General features: G+C 34.7%; 1 protein-coding gene across 9 annotated transcripts in view; it reads right to left on the reverse strand.

Annotated features, from left to right (window-relative positions):
• Window positions 1–20,775, reverse strand: part of ZNF385B (zinc finger protein 385B) — a 375,248-nt gene that overhangs the window by 64,103 nt on the left and 290,370 nt on the right. For all 9 annotated transcript variants that reach the window (XM_074338711.2, XM_019739352.3, XM_019739353.3 and 6 more), the window contains one exon: window positions 13,205–13,347. In XM_074338711.2, coding sequence (XP_074194812.2) covers window positions 13,205–13,347 — 143 coding nt within the window. The remainder of the gene's footprint in view (window positions 1–13,204; window positions 13,348–20,775) is intronic.

Raw genomic sequence — 20,775 nt, forward strand, 5'->3', positions numbered from 1 at the left:
GACAACGCATTTCTTACTCTTTCACTAGGAAGAAACCTGACAGTTGAGGACTGATAAGGCTCCAGGCAAGGCAACAAATCTGCAATGCTCCAATGCTGTGTCTTGGGTTCTTACTCCCCAGGCCACAGTCTCATTATACAGTGGTAAAATGTCAGAGATCAAGTACATTTTCAAATTGTTTTATTTTGCTTTGTTTTAGTTTGAGCCCCCAGAGCTTCCCCCAACCCTATCCCAAAACAGTAATCCTAACTAAAAATTCAATATAATAAACATTAAAAACAGTTCTGGTTTAAAGCAGGAACCTCAGGCCCCGGACCTGCCAGCCGATTTCAGTTCAACTTCCTTATTTGAAAATGCAAACAGATTTGGAGAATTTTAATAACTCGCTTGAGCCTCTTCAGCTAAGATCAGAACCCAGATCTCCTGTTACAGTTGCCAGATTTGCAATTAATAATCATTTTTTAAGTATAAATATATGCCAAATATTGCATAGATTATTCTTATACTAAAAATGATTTGTTATTTATCTGAAATTCAGTTTTAACTGATCATCTTACATTTTAACTGCCCCACCTTCCATTCCTATCCAAGGATGTCATGGTGTTACCAATATTGATTCTACTGGTCCTTCTTCTCGCAGGCTTACCTGTCACATTTAATATTTTAGAACTTTAACTAGGAAAGTGGTCCTGAGCGGTTTTGTAGACAGGTGATACCTAAAATATCATGTCATATATTCATCTTACTATTGCCTTTTTGTATGGATGTATATGTGTATACATGTACATTATTAATACATATTAACTTCACAGCAAAAAAACATTTTTGGTTCACCTCTGCATTTATATTATATAAAATATACCATACTTGTAAAATAAAATAAAGAGCTTTAATAAAGTTCCTTCTGCTGCTCTGTACAGTGATAATTGCTCTATTGAATAAGGATCAGTTAATGGTACATCTTAACATTTAATATTTATCTATTTGATTTGTAATTATTTTTATGTGGTAGCAATGAGGATATAGTTCAAACCCAAAGTAGTTTAAAATGACTGTCTTCCTTTTCTTTTGAATTTGTAAGGAAATGTAGTCACTTCTGGGTTAAACTACCTTACCCACCAAATTTATTTCAAATATACACAAAACCCTTGCTGCATCTATATGAATAAAGCAACATATATGAGAGAAGTCAACATAGCACATGAAGTTAAAAATGTGTCTAACTGGCTTATATTTGGGTATGGATATGATTAGAAAATCAAGATTTCCTACTCAAGCAATGGAGAAAAAGCTATATGAACTACATGGCAAGTTTTCATAAAACACAAAAATCCCTCATAACTTTCATGAACGTTTTAATGTTACGAAGCAAAAATCATTTGCATTTATAATCTATCTAGTCCTTATGAAGGTTTTCAGAAATGCTTCTGACTTATTTTGTTTGCCATTCTGACATCCAGCCTATCAGGACGCTCGGCACTTCAAAGTCTTCATAACATTCATTTGAAATTTTTATTCACCCTTCTGTCTTTCCCAAACTCAAACACTTTTACTAAGATGGGACAAGTACCTATATCTAACAACATGAGAAGTTGGTATGTCAATTTAACTTAAAAGATTTCATATAATTAGTCATGAATCACCAAATTCCTGCCTCACAGCAGAACAATATTACAATAACAATTGTTGGCAGTTATCAAACCACTGCAGTCCAATTGGCCTCCCCAAGCTGGGGTTAAAAGCTGGCCTCTGGAAATCAATCCTGCTCTCAGCAGAGAAGAATATTTCAGTGATATGAAGGCTGAAATGGAGACTATAATCTTTTGTGATTACCCTTGAGGCTGAAGCAAACCCAAAAAGGAGTCTATGAATTGCTGATAATTTCCTGTGATGACTGATTCCCAGGAAATTCTGATATTATTCTTGCTCTGTAACAAAATGATGGTTCCCCAGAAGTGTAGCTTCAAAGAACTCCACTTTTGGGTGTTTCAATGCTTCTTCAGAAGCTACTCACCTTTTAAAGGGGTCAGGTCTATAAAATGGTCTCTCTCTCTCTCTCTCTCTCTCTCTCTCTTTCGACAATGGAGCATCTGATTATACAAGGAGTGATGATCTATGTGCTACAGGCTGCCTTTCTGAAAGTTTTTTTTATGAAGGCATTGATTTAAAATGTATCTGTTTTAGACCTTCTCCCCCCACCCTCCACCGCAGAAGTCTAAAGATTGTTCTCTTTTGTTCCTAGTAGCTATAGAGCTATGAATATCTTAGCTTGTATAATCTTTAACGTTTTATTTAATCTGATATCTGTATTCTGGGAAAAAATAGTTTTCATACATATGTACATACCCTTAAGGTCTATATATATTTTAGAATGGAATATGAAACTACTAATCTTTTTTGAGTAAGCATCAAATTTACAGTTACATGTCACTGCTCAGGGCACAGCTTAAGTGGGTATTTCTCATATGATTGACAATTTAAATTCAGAAAAAGGGTGGGGAGCAGGAAAGGTAAAGGGAGATCTGTAACAGTCAAAAGGCCAAATAATTTTTAGAATAAACTTCCATTATCTGCACATGAAGGATAGCTCAGTATGTTGACTACTATGACTGAGTTTAAAATACATTTTTTAAATTGCTCTTTTAATTAATGTGAATTTGATTAATGAATAATTTGAGAATACGGTTCTATGTTTAGAAGTCAACAGTATTTAAAAAATATAACAGAAAATGTCAGTATGTCTTAGGAATCAGTAACAAAGTGACATAGGTACACAGCTCTCATGTTCAAAATACCTTTATACATAGCTTTTAAAGTCTAAATATCGTTGAAGGTAAACAAGGAAAAATATAATCCAATGAAACCTGCTGTGGTTATTCCCAGCCTCCACTTAATATACCTTCTCCTCATTCCTGCTCCAAATTCAGTGGCCATGCCTCTTCATTGCTTTCAGGGAGTCGGGTGGTTCTGCTCTTTAAGTATGCCCTGCTGTTATTTCACTTGGCTACCATAAATTGAGCACCTGCTTATTACTACTAGGTATGGCTACGTGAAAGGGTAAGTTTCTTAAATTCAAGAACCAGGTCTTACCACCTCAGGGATGATGTAGATGCCTGATCACTGCACTGTACACCTGAAGCTGAAGCTGAACGATAATGAATGCCAACTATAATTTTATATATATATATATGTATATATATGTATGTATATACTTACAAGAAGCGGAGTACAACATTAGGAATAGAGACAGTGGAAATATAATGGCTCTGTGCGATGTCAGAGGGATAATGGATGGAGGGAGGGGGGTTCACACAGTGTGAGGGATATAAATGATAAACGTCTAAGTATTACTTTGTCTTGTGCACCTGAAACTAATAAAAAATAAATAAATAAATAAGTGGAAAAAAAAGAACAGGTTAAAAAAAAAAAAAACTGTGAGGAAAGAAAAACAAAACAAAACCTGACTACATTTCCAGTTCAAATAAATGTTATTGTATGTTTTGAGGAATATTATGAAAACTACTGATAAATTGTGGTATTGAATGCATATTTTAGAGAAGGTAATTAAAAGTAGATGGGGAAGTGTTAAAAAATTCACATTTAATATCACTAATTATATTCAAGTAATAAAAATAATGCAATAAAATGTATACCTATTTTCATTACCTGTTAAGTGAGGAATATGATAAGAAAAATCTGATGTTCCTTCGTTAAATATGTTCTCATGTGTGTAGAACTTTGGTGCTTAACTTTTAGGAATAATTAAATAATAATATATAAATATAAAATTAAAAAAAGAACCAGGTCTTAGCCATATGGATATTCTTAGCATCTACCTTAATCAGAATCACTCTAATGCACACAGCCAGCCCCAGTGATAAGCATAACTTGGTTTACTTAAGGGAATTGGTTAGGAAGAAGAGATCAGAATATTCATAAAGATCTTGCTATTATTTATAAGGATAAAGTTTGCTGTTTTAAGAGTTCTTTCATAAACATTACCTCATTTGATATTCACAGGTATTTTAAATTATTAAAAATAGTATGGAGATATGGCATATAGTTATGCATTTTTTTCCCATAGATTCTTACTAAATTCCAGAAATTTTCTAAATATTTAGTCATATACTCAATTCTTCATAAACATAATAAACTCAAATTTTCATGATGTAATGAGATAGACTAGGAAGGTATTATCACTGCTAGTTTTCAAATGAGGAAAAGAGGAGTTACGGGGCTTTCTCAAGACTCCCCTCCCCCAAAAAATGAGTCCCAATATAAGTCAGTGCCTTTTCCCTATTCAATGAAGTAGATGGCTCAACCCCTGTCTCCCCTCTACTCTGGTTCCTGTTTCCCCAGGTGGCAACAAGCAGAGTCAAGGCAGGTAGGATTGCTGAGACTTACTTTGGAACACGTCAAGCAGCAGTATTTTTCTGAGAGAGAACCCTCCAAGTGGCTTTTGGGAGGAGGTAGGATATAACTGATGAATGAGTGACTAAATAAATGAATGCCCCCAACTCATTTAAAAGGTAAGTACTTCAAAAGTTGAAACTTAAGTATATGCCATGTAATAGTGGCTATTAGTAATCATTTTAGCATCCAATAGCTTCACCTCAATTTGGAAATAGAGATTTTGATTATATTATTATGACAACGAATCATTTTACATATTATGGAAGTTTGGTGTCTACATGATGAAAAGAAATAAATTAGACCCAGACACATGTTTTTAATTGTTGGAGACTTTCTGTACAATCCTAATTATTTGTAAATCATAAGCTTGTGAAAGAGATCAGATATATTTTCTACTCTACCAGATCTAGAAACTGTTCACAACAAGGGAAAACAAGTATAAGGTTGACAAGAAAAATCTATCTTCTAAATAGAATATACTGCAAAGGAGAGTATTTCAACCTGACTTTAGGAGCCACAGGGATTTATTGAGTACTTAAAAAATTTTAACAACCTGTGAGTAATACACACATTTAAACTTGGGATATGGTAGGGTAGAGACTAGCTCTTGCTTGTCTGATATTCAGCTTTTTTCTTTTCAGTGGCCGAGCTGTCTACTGAAATAAATTAGAAGATTGGATTATATTCTTCAATCTTCTGATGTGCCAAAAGGGTACAACAACGACACATGTAGCCTATTTCATATATGGATATATTAAAAGAATTAATTGTAGAATGTCTTTAAAATGTGTTAAGGCCCTCTGATACTAGAATTCCATAAAAAAAGGTATTATCCATATAATTTATGTTCTTCTCATCTTATTTCAAGCATCAGAACATAAAAAAGGAGGGTAAGGAAACCTAAATTAACAGCTAAATCTGTAAAAAAAAAAAAGTATTTTTCCAAAACTCCTACTGAGCTCAGCAAAGATGTTGAAACGTCACAGATTGATAAACATCACTCTAATTCATCTTTAGCATCTTCAATGGCAACTATAAGAGTATAGGGACTAGAATATTCAAAAACATATTTTTCTTCCCCAAAAGAGACTTGAGACTTAATTCTGAATGTAAGAATCCTGAAATCTTGAGGCAGGGGCGGGGGTGAGGGGAGAGGAAAGATCTGTTTTATCAGACAGGTTCCCAAACTTTTGATAAAAGTGTCTCAGGGAACATCCATTAATGTTTTTATAGAGCAACCAATTTAGAAATAGGTTTTCTGGGCGGGAGGGAATGTCTTGTACAATATTTTGCTACTTTTTATATTTATTAAATTCTTCTACTTTACCACACACACATAAAGGGCCTGTTTACTGAGAAGCTTGGTACAAGGTTATTGTTGATTTCGACTTCTTTTAATTAACTGAAGATTTGTTAAGAATGAGATACATTTTTTTTAAAGTAGAGGGCCTGACATAGACACTTTTTCCAAGTTGACTGTACTGTTGAAAAATGCTGACCTGGGACAGCGCCAAGACTGGAGGCCTGTCTCGCCAGAAAATCTGATGTACCCTCCAAGTACACATAATCCTTGAAACTCTAGCACTGGAGATGAAGGTCCAGAGCCATGTGAGGTTGAGACTAGGATAATGAAGGGACATGGCAAGAGGACATAGCATGGTGGGACTACTGATGCCTCTTTTCTCAGCCTCCTGAAACCTATGTTCCCTTCCCCCATAAGGCCTATCGAGTCTTAATCTGATGTTTCTTGGCAACTTGAATCAACTGAATGGACTATGATTCACCATGAGCAAAATCCTCTGCTATGTTATGGTGAATTATGTAAGAGGAGGAAGTCATTTCTCTCAGGGAGCAGCTCTTCCATCTGATTCACAGTAACCCCTCCTGAGCATAAGGGCTGGCACATGCACACATTCAGTAAGTGGTTATGAATGAACGCCTTTCACTAGGCACCCTGAACAAGTAAATTAATTAGAGAGAACATATATGACCACGCATTATGTACACATGCGTGTACATAGACATGCAAACCGCATAAACAAGACTTACTATTCTAAAGGGGTTTCAAGAATGAGTAGAGAAAAAGGGGATTTGAATACAAAGTCTTTAGTAGATAAATCTTGAGACTTTTGAATAAGGCAAGGGACATGAGTTAAATTTAAAGGGATAGTTGTGGTCTTAAAGGGAAAGGGAGACCACAGTGAGTATACAGTTTTTCCTCCCAATGGTCCTGTTTATATAATTTGTCTCTCCATCATATTTAATAGGGATGTAAAATTTTCTAGGCAGGAATCTATGCTTAACTGTTTGTACAAACTCTTGGTTAGTTTTGTACCACATTTCAAAGATTTCCTATAACCAGTTTTTTTCCTAATGATCTGGGGGTAGTGTTGATTTGTCTAAGGACAATAATAGGCCATGCTCCTGTTCCCTTTTCACGTAAATTGGAGTAACCATGGAAAATCTCAGCTTGGCATTTTTTTAATACTATACCTTTCTTTAGAACATATAAAAGAATATTACCCTTCAATACATTTAAAGCATATCATGAAAATAAAATTTCAACCATGGTCTCTTTTTTATTTGACGGGGATACACATATCATTTCAAGCAGCTGGACATACTAGTATCCTAGAAAATGTAGGATACATAACTTTCTAATGACAGCAAAGCATTACTAGGGAAAAAGGAAGACTCAACAGCAAAATTCACATTTGGGTTGTATTAGCAGAGGTAAAGTGTCTTACTTAAATTAAGGGAAAAATTCAAATGAAAGAAAAATATATATTCAAGTATTTAAATAAAGGCCTCATTAAGTAGACAAAGGTATTAAAGGCAGGAAAAAAAAATTGAATGTTCAAGCTCATTTCAGGTTCCCCTACAAGAACACTTCATGTGAAACATGGCATGAATTAATAGCAATGCAAATGTGATTTTGACTCCCAATTTATTTATTTTGTACTTTCTTGACAAATATAGTATTTAATTCTACTACAAGAAAGAAAAAAATTAAAAATTCATCAATATTGCCAAACTATTAATGACACGAAATCTCAAAGAATCCAGAATGATAAAATAAATGGTAAATGTATAGATCATTTCACAGCTAATCATGGATGATTCAAAGAATCACATAGTGGTTTGAGACTTTACAAATAATCTTTATTCTGCGCCACATATTTATCTACGTCAGGAAAATAATAATTTCAAGGTAGGCATAAAAATCAGGTTATTTTTCACAAAAATAAGATGGTTGAGCATCTTGCAATAAAGCAGCAATGACCTCCATTGTGCTTGTGTTTTCTTGGAGCAATTGCAAAAACATGACAGGACTGACAAAGACATTTGAAATAAATAGGCATGGAAAACACATGCCAATCTGCAGAGAAACTGACAGGTGACTGTGGTCTCAAGGCAGCTCTTGATTATAGCTATAGCTCTGGAGAGTCCAACAAATACATCTGTGCATGTACACAACATGTGGCTGTTAGAAAGAAACGGACCTACTTATCATCACATACAATATATACATCGCATATATGTCTTAGTCTGCTTGGGCTGCCATAACAAAATACCACAGATTGGGTGACTTAAAGAACAGAAATCTATTTTATCATAGTTCTGGAGGCAGGAAGTCCAAGATCAGGGTGCAAGCATGGTCAGGTTCTGGTGAGAGCTCTTTTCTTGGTTTGCAAATGGCTGCCTTTTCACCATGTTCTTATGTGATGGGATGAGGGAATGCTCTCTGAGGTCTCTTCTTATAAGGACACTAATACCATTATGAGGACCCCACCACCATGACCTCATCTACCTAATTATCTCTCAAAAGCCTCATCCCTAAATACCTTCACTTGGGTGTTAGGACTTCAATATATGAATTTGGAGAGGAGGACACAAACATTCTGTCCATTATAGCATGTGTGTATATGTTTCTTCTACTACATTTATTTTATTATATTAAAATGATACTGGTAAATATGCAATTTATTTCAACTCTGAAGAAATGTTTTCTTCAGGAGAATTTAACATTAAGTATTATCTGAGTTGTTAAACACCAAGCATTCAACACCAAGTATTATCTCAGTTGAATAAAGATAAAAATTGGATCCATAGTAAATGACATGGTAGATTCTAATTGTAATAGAAGAAACAATTGCATATATTTTGGAAGCTACCAAAACATGTACAACAATTAAAGAACAGCCATGGAACATTTGGCAAATTTAAAGTACAGAGAATAAATTAAAATAGCTCTACTAGCATACAGAAAATTTCATTCTTTCTTGAATATTATAAAGTTCAGTAATTATTTTCACTGTGCCTATATTTCTTGGTTTTATTATCTTCCCTTTTCTAGTCTATTTAATCTAATTCTTATCAGTTTCTTGGGTCCTGAGGTAATTTTGGTTTATTTGTTTTGTTTATCTTCTTTCTCAAACCCAGAACTCTTTAGTGCATATATTATGTTTTCAATAAGCTTCAATAACTAATGATTTTGTTTTTTTTACTAAAAGCTTTTAAGACTAGGACAAGGAATGTAGTAAATATTTGCAAAGTTTCTATACCATTTCTACAGAGAAAGTTGGTACTATATCTGGGGAGAAGTTTGTAACTAATTGTTGCTTTAGATTAAAAAAGAATGACAATTCTCAGGAAAATAAAAGTAAAAGTAAACCCCTGGGCCTATCACCTCTTACTTAGAAGGAGATCAGAAATGTTGGTTTTCTTGTTGCTGAATGGGGGTGCATGGACATTCAACACCAAGGAACTGGGGCCCTTTCCTCTGTTTTTTGCTCCCTTCCTCCCTTCCTCTCTTTCTTCCTTCAAAAAAGTGTTATTGAGCACCAAGCAAACAAAGATAAATGCTGTATATTCCTGTCCTCAAGGATTTGACATTCCAGTGAAGAAAATAATTGGGTAATTAGATTATGGTTTGACAACTACAATGATGGAGGTAATCTGGGGGGTGCGTTGGAAATACAGAGAATGGACTCCTAATCCAGACATGAAGAGTCACAGAAGACGTCCTGTGAGGGAGGTGATAGCTAAGTTGAGCTCTGAACAACAAATAATTGAAGGTAGGGTGGCAGGATTGAAAGTTAGTATTAGTGGATGGCCAGGCAGAGAAGCCTATTAAGCTTTAGATATAAAAGTTAAGATCTTAAAAAATTTATGTTTTTCTTTGCACAGTCTTTTACCTGTAAGTGGCTCAAAACAGCCCCTCTGTGAAGTACAACTGCTGAGGTGCAGAGTTAGCATCGTCATTTTCCAGACATGAATCCTTGACTTATAGCCCATCATAAATTATCAGTGATTCAAACTCCATCTTTTCTACACGGCTCTTCATAATTCTGCTTGGTCAGTGTTTCGAATTATTTGCTTATTGTTCACATATAAACACTGACACAGAGATTATGTCAGTTGTGGAGCATAAGGCAAGACAGACACTAAAATGAGCGCTCTGAGGCGTATCTCTTCATTGTGTACAGTTTAGTATAGAACAGGCACCTAGCCTATTTTGGAATATGACAGAATCCCATTTCATTCTTGCTGTTTCTGATGTAACATTACCATACTCCACTATGAAAACAAGAGGGAGCCATTACTCGATATATATATATATATATATATATATATATATATATATATATATATATATACACACACACACACACACACACATATATATATATATATTGAGTATATATATATATTTTTTTTCTTTTTTTTTAAATGCACTTAAAGAAAATAGTAAAACTTTAAACTGCTAAAACTTTCATCTATGGTCTCAGACTATACAGTGTTTTTATTCTATTGATAATAATTGTGAATTAAAATGGATTTCTTATGTTTACTAATATTATCATGATTAAAAATAAAGTGATTAAAGTAGCATTCACCTTGGTTTTCAAAAAAGAAGTGGACTACTGAGTAAAATATACTTTCAAAATTTGTTAGCAAAAAATTGTAACTGTTTTTAAAATATATTCTGCTTCATAGATATTGTCTGTAGAGAGATTCATTTCAAGCATTCAAAGAATCCTTTCATCTTTCTACTTATTGATTCTTCTGAAAATTGTCTACCATGTCTCCAGAAAAGAGCACAAAAGATTTTTGATTGAGACTTGTTCACAATGAATGAGGTGGGAAGTGACATGGTCCAAAAGTCAAGGACAGAAAAGAGCCAGAATGCGAGTTTCAAAGTTAGAAGATTCTAATTCAAGTCTCAATTCTTCCTTTAATAACTCTTTTCCTCCTCTAGACAATAGGAATAATAATCATGGTCTACTAAAATGTTCTAAAGTCTGAGTCCTTTGAAGAATGTAAAACATCACAAATATACAATAATCTAGTGTAATTATTATTATAATATAAAAATGGTTTTCGAGGAAAATGTTGATAATGGTTTTTTGTGAAATTACCTCAGGAAATCTATTGGGTGAGTTGGACACTAGAATGGAAAAGCCTATAGGAATAGGATTTCAGTAATTAAAACAGTGGTTCAGTGAAAAAAAAATTACAGGTTACCCTCCGATGATCCTATAAATTCATTTATTTACAAAATGGTTGTGAGTCCCACTTGCAATGACTTAAATTTTACCACACTACCAAAAAGGCTCTCTGTCCAATAAATGCTTGGATATAATAGAGTAAAATGATTTATTCATGAAGTTCTTTGCTATATTCTCCCCCTTAACCAAAAAGTATTTTCATTTGAAAATTCCAAGTCTATTTTCTTCCAAGAAGGAAAAAAAGAGCTTCTATTAGTAAAACTATTATTTGGATATTATCAAATATATCATAAGGTTAATTGCGGTATATAATACAGAAACAAATAAAAAGGCAAGTTAGTACATCTGGAAGCCCTACACAACCTTGTAAGACATTATGAACCTGTATTTTTATCTTAAAAATAAAACAAAAACCTTTATGAAAATATTCTTTCCAGTTTTGTCTTACAGACTTTAAGAACAGAGAGGTATATATAAGGCACTTTGATAATTGAAAAAAATGACTTAGAGAATAGCACTAATCAGATGATCACAGTTGTAAAAAGACAACTGAGATTGAGTTCCCGTTAGGTATATAAATAATACACTTCTGGAAGGGGGCTGGAAGGAGGCATACCAGCTGCAAAGGGTATTTTCCTCTAGCAAAGGGAGTAAGTGCGTTTGCAGGGGCAGAGGATGGTGAATGTCACATTTTGCTTTGAATGTTAATGTTTTATTCAAGTCTTTGAAATAAGTATCTATGTATTACTTGTGTTGAAAAAAAAATACAGAGAGGTGAACTATTCATACCTACCCACAGTATCAATGCTTCCTGACTGCGATTGCACCTGGGCAGTAGCTACAAATGCTGTCTTCCAAATGCACATTAATCAAAATAGAAACACCTAGTAATTGTTTTAAGAAGTACATAATCAAATTAAATTATGTATCCCCTATGTTTCAATAGAGGCTATAACAGGCATGCTTTAGTTTAAGCTCCCTGAAACGGCAAGGTCTTTGGGGCAGTCACTCCTGATGGATTAATGTGACCAGGTGTGATTTATCTTACGGAGCCATTCCACTGCACTAGAAATGATGCTCAGCCTTTATGCCTTAAAAAAACACACACACAAAACAAACAAACAAACAAACAAAAACAAACAAACAAAGAAAAACTGTCTGACTTGTCTCTGAAAATCCCCAAGAAGACAAAAACATTTAACTGTTTACTCGGTAAGTCAAGGCCACTACTCCTTAGGTGGCTGATCCTCTAACTTCTAATTATGTTACCATGCTAAGCCACAAAGAAGGTCTGTCAGCAGATTTTATTTACAGCCCCTGAGGAAGAATCTTCTTGCTTTTTTCACTTCATACAGAAGATAAGTTTGCAAAAGGAAACATTTGACTATACTTCAGGTACTCACTGTCTGGTGGCGTTGATAATGCAATTCTTTTTCTTGATTATGGCAGCTTCTAAAATTCTGTATCATTTATATACACCATCATGCTCCAAATACCATGTATTTATTGACTGAACAGACATAATTCATGCAATCACCTGAACTGTTTAACCTTTTCTCTTACTATAAGTTTAGAATCTGACTATGAAGTGATTTTATACTGAATGCTATTGTTGAAAGATGTCATGCTCCACTTGGCACACCTACAAAATGTCTTTCATTCAGGTAAAAAGTCAACCAACCCGAGTGAAGAACATTGGTAATTATGGGGAATTCACTTACATTTTTTCACATGTTTTAAAGTGAACGTCAAAGTATCATGTAGACAACTAATACGTATGTGTAAATTTAAAATGAGTTTTTTTCTTTTTACTAATAGTCAGATTCACATAATACACAATAGCCTCCAAATAAAAATTCTGTTTGTCTAAGAGTCTTTATCTAAAATATCTCCCAAATAAAAATGTACCCAGGTAAACCATATACATTGTTTATTTTCTTTAGACTAGTCAGGAAAAATCAGTGTGGCGTATATCTCTAAATTGTGTACTTGAGCACAGGAACAGCATCCCAGAAATGATACGAGTGCTCAAGCCACTGAAAAGTCTACCAACATTGCTCAAAGCAACAGGTGAAAAGTCACCTGTGGAAACACTTGGAAAATAAATACGCTGATTATTGTTCAGACTAACTGCCACGGGTGTATCTTCCATAATACAGCTGAGCAGTGTAAGCAATATATGGTCTAAAATTACACACTTTGGAAACATGCTACATCGATTGGTTATTCTCAAAAGAGGTTGAGGAGGACACAAATAAAATGAAAATGCGTGTACTCACTGTGTTAAAATTTGGAAAGAGTCCCACAGCAGAACTACTGTCCACTGGAAAAGACATAAATGGTTTGATATCCAGTGAAGGCTGCATCATCAGGGTAGGTGTGCGCACAAGAGCAGGAAGGGCGGGAGTGTGGCATGTACTGCCTGCCAAGAACAAAACAAAAATAAATTCAATCTTTCGCTCACATTCATCTCCTTCCCCAACCTACAGTGCAAAAGCAAGACTGCTGCGCTGCAACCTGCAAGCAAGAGAGTTACTCTTGAAGGAAGCAAATGGCACCGGAGGAGAAAATACAGTTTAAAAGGGTCTCCTGTTCATTGTCTAAGACAGTGATGCAGAATGCTTCCCCACGGCAAGGACCATGGTTGGTCAGTCTTGGCTGAGGTACACAGCACAGAGGTCCTGCTGGCAGGTGGGGCAGAATGAGACCATTCTGCCTGTTGTCTAACATTGCCTCTGACCAGCCAAAAATATAGGAGAGCAGGGGAGGAGCCTCTTGAAGCCTGATGGGTCTTTACTATTCAGTTATTGGATGGCTAGCAGGCATGTTTTAGGCAAATCAGAGATAATTATATGGTTTTACAAGGGAAAGGAAACTTGGACTCTTACAGTTACTGCCTGCTCCCAAGAAAGTTATGATGCAATTTGTTCTCTAAAAAAACAAACAAACCAGAAACTAGAAGTGGAAAATAGGTGTTTTAGACCTTGCATAGTTAGAGAATCTAAAAGGGGTTATTGTGACCTGGGTAGGGGCAGGGTATTGGGGTGCAGGGAGGAGGTGGGACAGGAACTCAAACTTTTATCTTCAACTTTTACGTCTAATGAGCCTTGTATTATTTTGGCAACTCTCCCTTTTAACAATTATATTAGCTGTCATCTCTTTAGATATCTGCTTTAGCCCACATGTAGGAGATTTAAAGCATTTCTGTCTAGTAACAAGCATTCTTCTTTCTCCTGGAGCTTCTACCTACTGCAGACAAGTAACTACTGGTGCAGGTGGCACTCTGAGAGACAGGCTCTGGTGTGCCTTTTTTTTAAAAAAAAATATAACAGGTTTATTGAAACATAATTCACATACCAGACAGTTCACCCACTTAAAGTGTACAAGTCAATGGTTTTTAGCATATTCACAGAGCTGTGCAACCATTACAATTTTAGAATATTTTCACAATCCCTAAAAGAAACTCCATACCCATTAGCAGTCACGCCTCATTTGCTCCCAACACCCCCAGTTCTTGGCAACCACTAATCTACTTTCGGTCTCTATATAGATTCGTCTATTCTGGGCATTTGATTTAAGTGAAATTGTACAATATGAGGTCTTTTGTGACTGTCTCTTTCCACTTGGTGTAACATTTTTTTCAAAGATCATCCATGTCGTCACATATATCAGAATTTCATTCCTTTTTAGGGCTGGCTAATATTCCATTGTACACGGACCACCTTTGGCTTATTCATTCATCAGTTGATGGGCATTGGGGCTGTTTGCACTGTTTGGCTATCATGAATAATGCTGCTATGAACATTTGTTTCTAAGTTTTTGTGTGGACATATGATCTTAGTTCTCTTAGATATATACTTAAGATTAGAATTGGGGATCATGAGGTCATAATCTCATTCATTAGCATAATAGGGCTCCATAATAATCTTTTGGGAGCTTCCAGACTGTTTTTCAAAACAGTTGAACTACTTGACATTACCACCAGCAGAGTGTGAGGGTTCCAATTTCTCCTGGCATGCCTATATAGGACCACAAATAATGATACACCTATAATCCCCTCTGCCTTCAAGAACAGTATGGAAAAATGAACAGTATGGAAAAACACTCCAACTATTAAAATTCCCACCAATATTCTTATGCAGTGTCCCAGAATAATTAAAATTCCTATTTCAATGATTTTTTTGGTACTGAATTTCTTTAATAAACTCTGAATTATATTTCAAATTATTCCAGAACATTATTGGCAATGGTGTTTAATAGACTGTCATACCTCATTTACATTGATCCTAAAAACAGAAAAAAAGAAAAAGGCATTTGAAGTATTTATCTGTAATGACAGTCTTCAGGTCAACCCTATCCTTTAGGGAATACAGAGTAGGACTCAGCAAAAAGAGAATTAGCAAAAAGTATATGTAGATCAAATAGCAATGATTGTTTTTCTGATGCCAAAGTAAATGCTCTGATCTCAGCCTGGCATTCACAGAAGCACCTTGTATTACACATTATCCTTCTAACTAGGTAACACTACATTCATTGCTAATTTTAGAGCTTGTAGATCCAAGATGATGTATTATACCAATATGTCAAATGTTGCAGACACACTTACTAAAATATTCGTTTTAAAAGCTTTGTTTTAAAATCGTAACTAAATTAAAAAAGCAGATATTTCTATGTTCAACCAACAGACTTTTACAATTTTCAATGATAATAATTGTTAAAAGTCTAAAGTATAAAAAGTTTACAGAATTATTCTATTTAAAGCTGCCTGATGAACAAATGTATAATTATTTTGCCATCGTGGGTCTCCCCCCAAAAGCAAATTCTTTCTCTAAGCCCACAATGGCGGCTCTGATAACACTATGTAATACATGGTCCCCCAGGGCCTGGCAAGACTCACTTTGTATTAACAAACTAAAATCAAATAGAATGAAACAAGGAACTTGACAAACAGATTGCTCCATCAACAAAGGTCAGTATACACAATGATCCTCCTTACCCAATCAAATCTCTATGCTAATAAAGACCAGGCTTGAGAGTGACTAAGCCACCACCATTCATTAGCATAAAAAACTTAGCAGCTGTTTACCATTTCATTAGCATTTTAATGACAGACAATTTGCCATGTTAAACACAGATTGTTTTAAAGTACTTCTGAATAAATATAAACTATGCTTTCATCAATTCCCTCACCTCAACCTTGCTGTTTCACTTTTAAAGCCTGCTTTTTAATATTGCCTCACCAAGGCTGATTGCTTCAAAGGAAGTTTTTGCAAATGGGAAATGAATGGGGATAAAGTGCTTTTTTTGCACAGGTTAGTTCGTGTTTTGATCTCTCTGTCACCTTATTCCAGATTTTGCCGCTGCAGCTACTGCTGGGAAGTGTTTCTCTTCACCTCGGGATGCTGGAAAGTCATTGGGAGATACCAGCGGAAATTTGGCCCAAATGCATAGCCCCCTGCAAAGAAATGCTTAATTCTCTAAAACTCAAGGAATCACTAAGGAAAAAAAACGAAAGGGTGAAAATATAATGAGCAGGTATTTCAACACAAAGGGTGGTTTAATGTACCCTTTATATTGTTGCTATTCTCATGTAACAGGCCAACCTTTGTCTTTCAAACTATTTGGTAATATTATATAAGACACCTCCAATAGGTAGTTCTGTTTCAAAGCATGGGATACAACCTTGTATATATCATAATGAATCAAGGCATAATAGGGCTCCACTTTATTTGATAATAAGGCTTTTTTATACTTGACATATATATATTTATCAAGCTCCCAGTAGAAAAATTACATACAAACAAGTGTGCATACCCCAAAGATCAACCAGCCTCCATTATCACTGTGGAAATTACACATGTCCATATAATCTCCCATAAGAATGTAATTAACCCTCTCCCATAAATTTTATTTTGATGGTAAAATCCAAGTTGTATTCATCTATAGCTATGAAACTAATAATACGTGAAAGGCAACTCAACACTACGATCATAAAGAAACCTATTATTTCAGCCAACTGCCTCTGTAACATAATAGGTGCCTTATTATGTCAGTGGATTATGTCATACTCCATCACAATAAAACCTAATCTGAGGACCAGGTGACACTTGCAATTATTGCCTTAGTCTTTGAACTTTAGAAACATAAGTTTGATGGTCAATTTAGGTGATAGCTTTGAGGCCTCCTAGTGGCCCTTCTTTATGTACCATGACACAAACAAACAGATGACTTCATTCTTAGAAAGGAGAGTTTGCTAAAATCACGTAAAGTCAGCTTGGAGAAGCATTCGCAGAATGAGATCAAATCTGTATACATTCTACATCCTGTAAGAGTAGTTTCTTCTTATGCCATTATTATGTATGTCTGCTTCAGTGAGTACGGAAAAAACAACAACAACTTAACGTGTTATAAAAATCTATTAGGTAGAGATAACATCAGTTATAGAACTCCCAAAGATTTCTTTAAATAAATTAAATGAGTGGCATTTCAGATTTTCTACCAAACTCAGTTTTCTCTTTTTATTGCTTTCCCAGCTTTGTTGCACGTTATGCTGAGTAATTTTCTCTCTTACCAGGATAATCACCAACAATTTCTTCTCTTATCGTTTCCATTCTTTTATCAGTTTGCCATGTAAAGAAAACAAATTACCATCAAACGTGTCCAGTAGGAGAGGGCTTCTGCATAGGGGATATGACTGATAAAGGGTTTTGCTTCTGAAAAGGCCACAGAATAATAATAGAGATAATATTTTTATCATGCATACTGTGTGCCAGATACATTATATATGGCTTCATATGGACTACCCTAAGAATGTTACATGAGTGGACATATGTATACACACATATAAGTACACATACATATTTGTATATATCCATATGCACCCATTATATATATTAAATGAGTATATATAAGTATATATCCACATATACTCTCAGCCTATTTAAACAAGGTACTATTACTAGCCCCATTTTACAGAATGAAAAACCGAGGAACAAAGTGGTTAAGCCTAACTTCATGTAGCTTGTATGTTGAAGAGCCAGGATTCAAACTCAGGAAATTTGACTACTAAATTCTGTTCTTTACTACTATGCTATAGTTACCAAGTTGCACACCTGAAAACACGTCAGTTATATAGACATATTCTCCAGCAATAGATAGGAACATTTGACCATCAAACTAAGAAATTTAAACTACATCTCCTTTGCAGCTTGGAATTAGTTGAAACTTTGTTTGATCTTAATATATTATCTGATACTAAAATAACTAAAATATATAAGAATTTTTAATGCTCTGTAAGATGTACTCCTAGAATATGTTTATCTCAAATAATATTTTCCAAATAATAGAGTTATTTAATTCAATAAATACTTATGGGCACAGTGCTGACAGCTACAAGGATTATAAATTGAGTCAGACAGAATGTATTTTACTTACTAAGAGATGGTAATAAAATAATAGCAACTATTACCATTTAATGAGATTCTACTCTATGCCAGGTACTGTGCTAAGTGATTTGCATCCCTTATTTTATTAAATTGTAATACAACTCTATGAGGTTTATATTATTTTCCCCATTTTATAGATGAGAAGGGTGAGGCTTAGAGAGATTAAGATTATTCACTATATAGTAGGGCCTAGGTCCATACTCCTGTTCATCTGATTCTAAAGTCATGCTACCATTTCATCAAGTAGATTATATGTAAAGTTGTTATATGAAAAGATTCTGTCATCAAATAACATAGAAAATACCGACTTCAACAAAGTTTAAAACAGTTCTTTTCTGTAAGACATCTTTGAGCTTTTAATATAGTACTAACAGATACTGTAGATGTCTGGGTTTATATAATTTCCACCCTCAGTTTCTTGTTTATGAATCAATCCCTTTTATTTTCACAGAACGTCTGGGATAACCATGACGCTATTGCACATCCTATAGGTAACACTCTTCTAAAGACATCAAAAGCACCAATTCAGGAGACAGATAACAACTTCCAGGCCTTCCACTTTCTTGTTGTGTGATCTTGGACAAGTGATTTTACTTCTCTAGCCCTCTATTTTCTTTTCCATAAATTGGGGCACATACGAGTACCTACATTACAGGATGTAGGAGAACTAATTGAGATTTTTCTATCAAAAGTGCTTAATCCTGTGCCTGACACAGAGAGGGAGTTCATCAAGCTTCAATTACTGTAGATATAAACTATTTCTACTCCTCTTACACTATGCCATATCCCCAGAGAGCATAAATAGTTAAATCCATTAATACTTATAAAAGGCAGGATATGTCAGGGGTTATATATTATTAACAAAATGTTAAGGAAGTTCAAGAGAGAAAGAAATTACATCTGGTTAGGAGTTGGGGTCATAAATGTTTTCATGGATGAACTATCTCTTAAAATAAGATGAGGAATGGTTAGTATTTTGAGAGGAGGGTATGGGAGAATGGTTGAGGAAAGTGCATAAGCAAAAAGCATAGAAAAATGGAATGTATTAAAGTTAAAAACGTTTTTAGGCACCCAAGGTTTTCTTAGTGTTTTGGGATTAGAAAGTAAAACAATAAAGAGAGAAGCAGAACATCTTTGTGACCTTGGAATAAGCAAAGATTTCTGAAATGGGACACAAAAGATGCTAATCATAAAAGAAAAAAATTGATAAACATACTCTATTAATAGGAATATATGATGGTTGCCTGATGGGAGGAGGGTTGGGGGGGCTGGGTGAAAAGGTGAAGGGATTAAGTACAAATTGACAGTTACAAAATAGTCATGGGGATACAAAGTACACTATAATTGAAAAAAAAAAGAATAAGAATGTAAGAATAAAATACTATCGAGGGGATGAAAAGGTCATCCACCGAGTGGGAGATGATATTCACGACACACACACACACACACACACACACACACACACACACACACACTTTAATCTAGAATCACAAACTCCTGCAAATCAGTAAGAAAAAGATAACATAATAGGAAAATTGGGCGAAAGACTTGAATGGACGTTTCACAAAAGTAGATACTAAAATGGCCTGTAAACATGAAAACATGTTTAACTTCATTAGTCATTAGGAATATGCAAATTAAAGCTACAATGAGATATCATTACATATGTACAAGAATGGGTACAACGAAGAAAGACAGAGACTTTCAAGTGTTGACAAGTGTATGGAGCAACTAGAACTCTTATCGGAAGTGTAAATTGTTACCACTACTTTGTAAAATTGGTAACATCTGCTAAAACTGAATATATACATACACTATGACTCAGCAATTTCACTTCTAGGCATGTACCTAACAGAAATGATATGTACTAGAATGTTCATAGAAATATTATTTACAAATTACCTCAAATTGGAAATTAGCCAATTAACCCATTAACAGTAGAAAGAATAAATAATTTTAGTATTTTCACATAATAAAACATTCACATAATGGAATACAGCAATGAGAACAAATGATATATAAGTACATGCAACAACAAATAGACCTTGCAAACATAATGTTGAGAAAAAGAACTGAAATAAAGGAGCAAAGCAACATGCTGGGTGATACCATTTATACAAAGCTCAAAATCAGGCAAAATGAGTCTATGCTGTTAGTTAGGATTGTGGCTATCCTTGCTGGAAGGGTGGGGTGGGCTGGGGGTGGAGTGACTGACTATAAGGGACCACGAGAGGGCCTTCTAGGGGGCTGGAAATGTTCTACTCAGTGTCTGTTGCACAGGATGTACGTTTATGTACATCCATGTATACTGTATACTTAATACAGATGATGTGTGTGCTTTTGTGTATGTTATACCTTAATAGAAATTTCTAAAAAGTAATGTATTCAATGTTATTGATTTTAGT

This window comes from Rhinolophus sinicus, chromosome 17, assembly GCF_057876585.1.
Source record: "Rhinolophus sinicus isolate RSI-liver-muscle chromosome 17, RSI-T2T, whole genome shotgun sequence".
Classification (NCBI taxonomy): Eukaryota; Metazoa; Chordata; class Mammalia; order Chiroptera; family Rhinolophidae; genus Rhinolophus; species Rhinolophus sinicus.